At 40.3% G+C, this 6,330-nt stretch overlaps 1 protein-coding gene across 3 annotated transcripts; it reads left to right on the forward strand.

The window, feature by feature from the left end:
- The first annotated feature begins 247 nt into the window (after window positions 1-247).
- Window positions 248-6,216, forward strand: CNEP1R1 (CTD nuclear envelope phosphatase 1 regulatory subunit 1). 3 transcript variants are annotated; one of them, XR_008438785.1, is made up of 7 exons: window positions 248-320; window positions 2,458-2,529; window positions 3,874-3,947; window positions 4,268-4,377; window positions 4,513-4,567; window positions 4,826-4,926; window positions 6,138-6,216. XR_008438785.1 is itself a non-coding variant. In XM_053987161.1 (6 exons), exons 1-6 carry the CDS (start codon window positions 296-298, stop codon window positions 4,865-4,867), a joined length of 378 nt encoding a protein of 125 aa, XP_053843136.1. In that variant the 5' UTR covers window positions 248-295; the 3' UTR covers window positions 4,868-6,102. The 3 variants fall into 3 exon arrangements, 1 of the variants encoding a protein (XP_053843136.1); XR_008438784.1 differs by lacking the exon at window positions 6,138-6,216 and adding an exon at window positions 5,352-6,102; XM_053987161.1 differs by lacking the exon at window positions 6,138-6,216 and having other exon boundaries at window positions 4,826-6,102.
- Window positions 6,217-6,330: the final 114 nt, after the last annotated feature.

The raw sequence follows: 6,330 nt of genomic DNA on the forward strand, positions 1-6,330 counted from the left end.
GCCGTCTCAAGTGTTGTGAAGATGTCAGGAGGCGTAAAAAAGGAAAAAACGAGACGCTGCTGTTTAATAAATAAAGTTCAACACAGCTGCTCGACAACACGCCCAGAGCCGGCCGGGCCGCGCCCCTTCCCTGCCGGTAGCCAATGCGAGGCGCGCTTGCTGCGGGCGGCGCGGCGGGCGAGTAGCGCGGGGCGTTGTTGCGGGGCCGGGCCGGCGGGGCGGTGCGCGGGGCCGCGGGGAACGGCCCGTGCTCGGTGCTCCGCCCGGTGCGCCCCGCTCCGCCCGCCCGCCCGCCATGAACTCCCTGGACCAGGCTGAGGGTGAGTGCGGCCGCTCGGAGCGAGCCCGGAGCTGCTTCTTCGGCGCGCCGGGAGCTGCCGGCTCTGCGCCCGGGCTGCCCGAGCGCGCTGCCCCGTCCCTGCGGAGCGGGACGAAGCGGCCGCGGGAGGCCTCGGCTCCCTCTGCACCGCGCTCCCGGCGCTGCTCCTCGGCCCAGACAGGCGAGCTAGGGCGGGGTTCCGGGGCCTCCTCGCTCGGGGCGGGCTGTGCTGCTCCGCGGGCGGCCCGGAGAGCAGCGCCCGCGGGAGGGCCTGTGCTGAGGGCTGCTGCCTGCCCTGGGAGCAGGGAGTGCCCGCGGCTCCCTTTGGGTGCCGCTGCTCGGCTGTAGCTGATGAAAATCCTCTCGTGCTCTGGGAGCTCCTTGCCGCTCACGGCTTTTTGCGTGAGACGCGTTTCTTACGGCTCTGGAGCCCCACTAGGCGTTACACTGAGCCGGGGCTCCGTTTGCATTTGAAGAACGCGACCTCAAGTAGCCCCTTCTTGTCTGGGAACGCTTGATGGTTTGGGTTACAAGTTCTTTGAAGTTACAGCTTACAGAATGTCAAAACCCCGAAAGGAGTTTTTAGTGTCCAAAGACTGGTAGAGATTTTTAAAATGGACCAGTGTTTCGGAATTAGCAGGTAGCTGGCAAAAGTAGGCAGTGTCGACAGAAACCGATAGTCCTGCGTTGTCAGGGCTTTGTTGCTATGCTTGTGCAATCTGAGGGTTCCCAGAAGCGTGTCCTGCTAGTCACAGCTGCCAAAAGGATCAACTCAGAGAAGGTTCTTAGAGCGTGCATAGTTGAAAATAAGTTAAAGCTTCAGTTTTCTTTTTTTCTGAAAAAGTTTTTTTTTCATATTTTATTTCAGCGATGTCTGCATTATGTGAGTGTTTTCTTGAGAGCTTTGTTGTCAATAGCCTGTTTTTGTCCCTTCAGGGTGCTGTTTCTCAAATAGCAGGTTTTCCTGTGGTGCCTTGTGTTCCCCCTCTCGCTTCAGTGACTAGTTGGAGGGGTTTGTGCTAGTCAGGGAACAGTTAATTAGCTGTAATTGCCGGCGGTGGCTTAACTTCCCCAGAAGGGATGTGGAGGACAGGCCATTAACTACCCTGTTCTTGGCAGTAATTAAGACTAGTTAGCTGTTCTGTGGCTGAAGTCAAGATACTGTAATCTTCCGCCATAAATTCACCTGCAAACCACTTAGGAATAAATTCACAGTGTAGAAAACTGCTTTCATAGTGATCATAATAGATTTATTTATTCCAAGCTTATTCTTTAATTCCTTTATTGAGATAACTAATATAGCAATAATTGAAAGTTGAAGTTCCACATTGATGCTGGCAGAGACTTTAGCTGAAAGTTAAGTTGATCCTAATTAAAACTTTACTTCAGGTAGAGTTCTAGCTTCAACTGGAATGTTATCAAATATTGACCTTGTTGAAAGGAAGTGTAAATCTAAAGTGAAACAGCTCCTTGGAGACAATTATGAGTATCAACTTGAAATGGATTTAACAGCAATTTCAGTGGAAAGACCATGGGAGAACAATGGCAATAAAAAAACCATCTGTTTTAAAAAATAAAGATTGGAATAAGATTATTGGAGTAGTGTTTGCTGTGGGATTTTTTGCATATGTTTGTGTATATATCATGACACTCAAAGTTTCTATAAAACAAAGTCATCAAAGCCACACTGCTACAATAACTCCTTGAACAGTTGGCAAATTGCCAACTTTTTTTTAATTGCCATTATATTGGTAATAGAATGTAATGGTTTTCTGATATATTTAGTACTTCAAAATGTCTTTTTTTTTTGTTTTGTTTTGAGAGGCAGTTTAAGTTACTATAACTCTAAGTCACTATTTGTAAAGATATCTGAAATAGTGTGATTTCTCAACTGTATTGATTTTTCTTTTTGTAAGTGGGAATGTTTTTTTGCTTTTAGATTCACTCCACCACTTATTTCTTACCTGAAGTTGAGTAAAGCTACTATGGCTGGACTTCTGCTGCATCTAAAGGATCATTGCATTGGTTTTCTCTGCCAGTTTAAGAGCTGGGTGTGCATGGGGGGATTCTTATTATCTTCTACTTTAAAATATTACTAAATAGTTGATCTAATTATGCTTGATACACATCTTCCCCAGATCTCAAAGCTTTTGAAAGAAGACTTACTGAATACATTGCATGTTTGCAACCCGCTACAGGACGTTGGAGAAGTAAGTTTGATGTTCCAAGGAATAATAGTCTGTCTTTCAAGCTTGTTAGATTTACCAGTGTGTATCCTTTATTTAAATTAGCCCAAAGAAAAATTTGTATTTAGACTTGCTTTAAAATTTGTGGCATACATTCAAACACTCTTCAACAAGTTTATACAGGATAATAAACTAATATTTTAGCCAGAGTTAGAAAAATTAGGTAAAGATTGAATTGGCTCAAGGCTGAATTATTCTGGAAATACCTGAAACAATGAGTTGTTTTTGTTTCTGTTTTATTTGGCTTTTATTATGTTACTGAAGTTTTTTTTATTCAAGACTCAGACTTCCAGTCTGTTGCTGTAGTTATTTGAACTAAATATGGTTATGTGAGGTAGTTCCTCTAAAATTGAAGGTAAAAAAGTTACAGCAGTGTGCCATAAAGGCAGCTTTGTTATGACAAGAAGGTTTGAAGGAGGGGGGAAGGCAGAAAATTCCACAGATATGCTGCCAGCTTTGGGATCAGTGGTCTGTGGTGGAACTTTGTTCTGTTTCGTTTTTGAGACTCTGCTGAAGTTTTCTAACTCAAAGGATACAGACTTTTTTTAGAACACATAAAATAGTATGTTTTCTCCTGAGAGGTCAGTTTTGAATGAAGGAACTGAAGGAATGACTAGTTAGAAAGCAAAACCAAACACCACTACCACCACCTCAAACCCCCTTGTTCCAGAGCAATCAGATACTTACGTGTAGGTCTGCTGAGTTTGTGCACACCTACTTTAGGAATGCATTTGGCTTCCAAAATTGCTGTTTTCTGTCAGTTGTAATTAAAAAAAATACTGGAAACTTTTAAGCATATTTAAATGAGGTTTGCATAACTAGTATTGTATTGAGTGGCTCATGTTTTTTTCCCAAATTGCTTGTTTTGTAATTCACATAAAAGACGGACTTTCTATTTTAATTATAATGGGGTGTGTGACCAATGTTAACTTTTCTTCCTGTTATCCTAAAAAGAAAGTATTTATATGATATAGAGAAGAAGCTCTATGCTTTTGATAGATCTTTTGCAAACTCGTTTTGGAAAGATAACTTTGGTTCCTTCAAAAAACATCCTTCAGGATGTTTTTACTTGGCAGAATTTAGATTTTCAAATGTACTTGTTCTGTCCAGGAAGTTTGTACAGAATCCTTAGGGTTTCACATATTAGAAGTTTCTTTGCATATTTTAATTTCTGCTTTCCAGTTAGGAGTTTTTCCTCCCTCAGAAGTGAGAAAAGAAATAAATGTTTAAGAGTTGCTGCTGAAAAATAAATATATTTAAATTTGAGTGAGGTATACTGTTTATGACTCTTATTCTTTTCTTCATCAGTGATTTTGATAGTGGTATCAGTCTGCACAGCAACTGGGGCTTGGAACTGGTTAATAGACCCAGAGACACAAAAGGTAAGGTCAGGCTAATGCCAAATGTGCTGTGTTCCATAGCTTGGTGCTGCAATTCAGGTATTGAAAGGCTGAACACATTCTCACATGAAACTGGGAGGTGATTTTTAGTCAAGCTATCAAGCTGTCTGGAATTGTTGTGGAATGTGTCCTGGGACATTGCCTGCCAAAATACTGTACCCTGAATGCTTATCTAAAGAATTGTTCCCAAGTACTTGGAAATGGCTAGGAGCAGTATTTTATTTTTGGTTAAGGGATCTAGGCAGCGACTTTCTGTGTGTTTTAGGAAGTATGCAGTTGGAATAACCTGATTTCTTTCCTAGGTATCTTTTTTCACGTCACTTTGGAATCACCCATTTTTCACAATTAGCTGTATTACCCTAATAGGCTTGTTCTTTGCTGGAATACATAAAAGAGTGGTGGCACCATCAATGTATCCTTTGATAATGTTTGTCACGTTAAAAGTGTAGTTCCTGCAGTTGTTGGAGCCTGTGCTAATACTGCTTTTTTAGTTTTTCCTTACTGTGTGTACAAGTGTTAGTTGTTTTCCTTGACACAATCCACTCAGTATAGCAGCCCGATGCCGAACTGTTTTGGCAGAATATAATATGTCCTGTGATGATGTAAGTGCTTCATTACCTAAACCTTCTTTGTTAAAAGAAAAAAAGGGAATAATTCAAAAATACACATAGTCTGTTTTTCTGAACAGCACTTGTATATATCTCATCAAATTCTGTGTGTCTTTTAAACTGGACTGTGGAATACTTAGTATCGTTTTGTGTGTTGTTTTAAACTCTCACTGTAACATTGAACATAAAGTGTAATTGTTGGGTTCAACTTTCAGGGTATAAACTTTATTTATTTTGTTTTCTGTCTTGCAGACTGGAAAATTAATTTTGAAACCTAGGCCTCATGTTCAATAAGGGCTGTCTTCCTTCATTTTTTTCCACTGCCATGGAAACCAAAAATGACCTTTTTTAAGGTAGTATGACAGCAAAAAAATCAAATGGGACTGGTTGTCACTGCCTGGGAGTAAAAGTCTTAACACAGTTGACAGTGAAAGTGTGCAATATTACTTTCTTGAATATTTATCCAAATTCTTTGTTATCACATTATCAGTGCTTTTGCTACTTCTGATTACCTCTTTTTCAGTATTAGTGTCACTTTTTTACTTCAGCTAGAACAGAACATACAGGTGAAGTATGTTAATCGGCAATGAAGTTGAACTTGAAAATGAAACCTCATTTGTGTTACGTGTCTTTCTAAGCTATTGTAAATAGCAGATTGATGCCAACGTTCAGGAAAAAAGTAATATCTGGTGTATGGATTTTCTTGTTCTCATGAAGAGTATTGGAAGGAACGTTTGTCATTCTCCTGATGTTTTATTAGCACACTTCCTCATTACAGCCGTCCTTGTCTCCTGGTCTCTCTTTTGGAACTGGTTTAAAGGCTCGCAGGAAGACAGACTGTTTGTGCGGAGAAAACTGGTCTTACTGTTTAAGAACTTTGCAAATATATCAAGGATTACATTTGTCAAGTTGTGTATATAGTGCACCAGCCACTTTCCTTGTGGTCATACGTAGTTTCTTGTTTGATCTGGTTCAAAACACTTATTTTAAGATTTTATTTTTTTTTAATTGTCTTAAATATGCTTATATCTTCCCAATTGTAAGTTTGTACTGTATCTAAATCCACCTGACCATTCTGAGTGGATTTTTATGCTCTGATAGTCAGAATATGAAACTGGTATTGCAAATGTATAACTTCAGATTTGGTGAAAATCTAAAGAGTGCCACAATAAAATAACAAAATTTGTTATTCAGAGTGTTAACAACAAGGTGTGGATGATATACACATGAAGTGTAACTTTTGAATAGCTAAAACTGTCAAATTTTAAGAGTTTAATTTGTTCAAGGTGCCTTTTTAAATGTTTTGAACTCTTTAAATTGACTCTAACTGCAAAGCTCTTGCAACTTCAGTAACCCCTACTACAGGGTAGACTGGCTTTTAAAGGCAGCCTATTGATGTAACTGTGTCAATTGAAACTTTAGAATTGTCTTCTGGATTTTTTTTCCAGTAAGTCTTCTTGCCCATCCATTATTTTTAACTGCTGTATATTTTGTAGGTAAATGTGTATAAAATAAAATCTTTGTATAAACAGGTGTTATCTTCTTTTGTACTGTGCAAATACAGATCTCCACTGAACACAGAAGAACTTCAGAAAATTTATAGCTGCACTCTCTAACTTTCATACCGGACCGACATTTCCTGTATTTGATGTGGGTCTTATAATCTAAGATACTGACACCAGAGAGGAAACCCCTTCCAGGTTTCCATCCTCCAGGTCAATCCCGCCTCTGTAAGTGCCCTTAGAGGAAATTGTTTC

This window comes from Vidua macroura, chromosome 11 (assembly GCF_024509145.1).
Source record: "Vidua macroura isolate BioBank_ID:100142 chromosome 11, ASM2450914v1, whole genome shotgun sequence".
Lineage (NCBI taxonomy): Eukaryota > Metazoa > Chordata > Aves > Passeriformes > Viduidae > Vidua > Vidua macroura.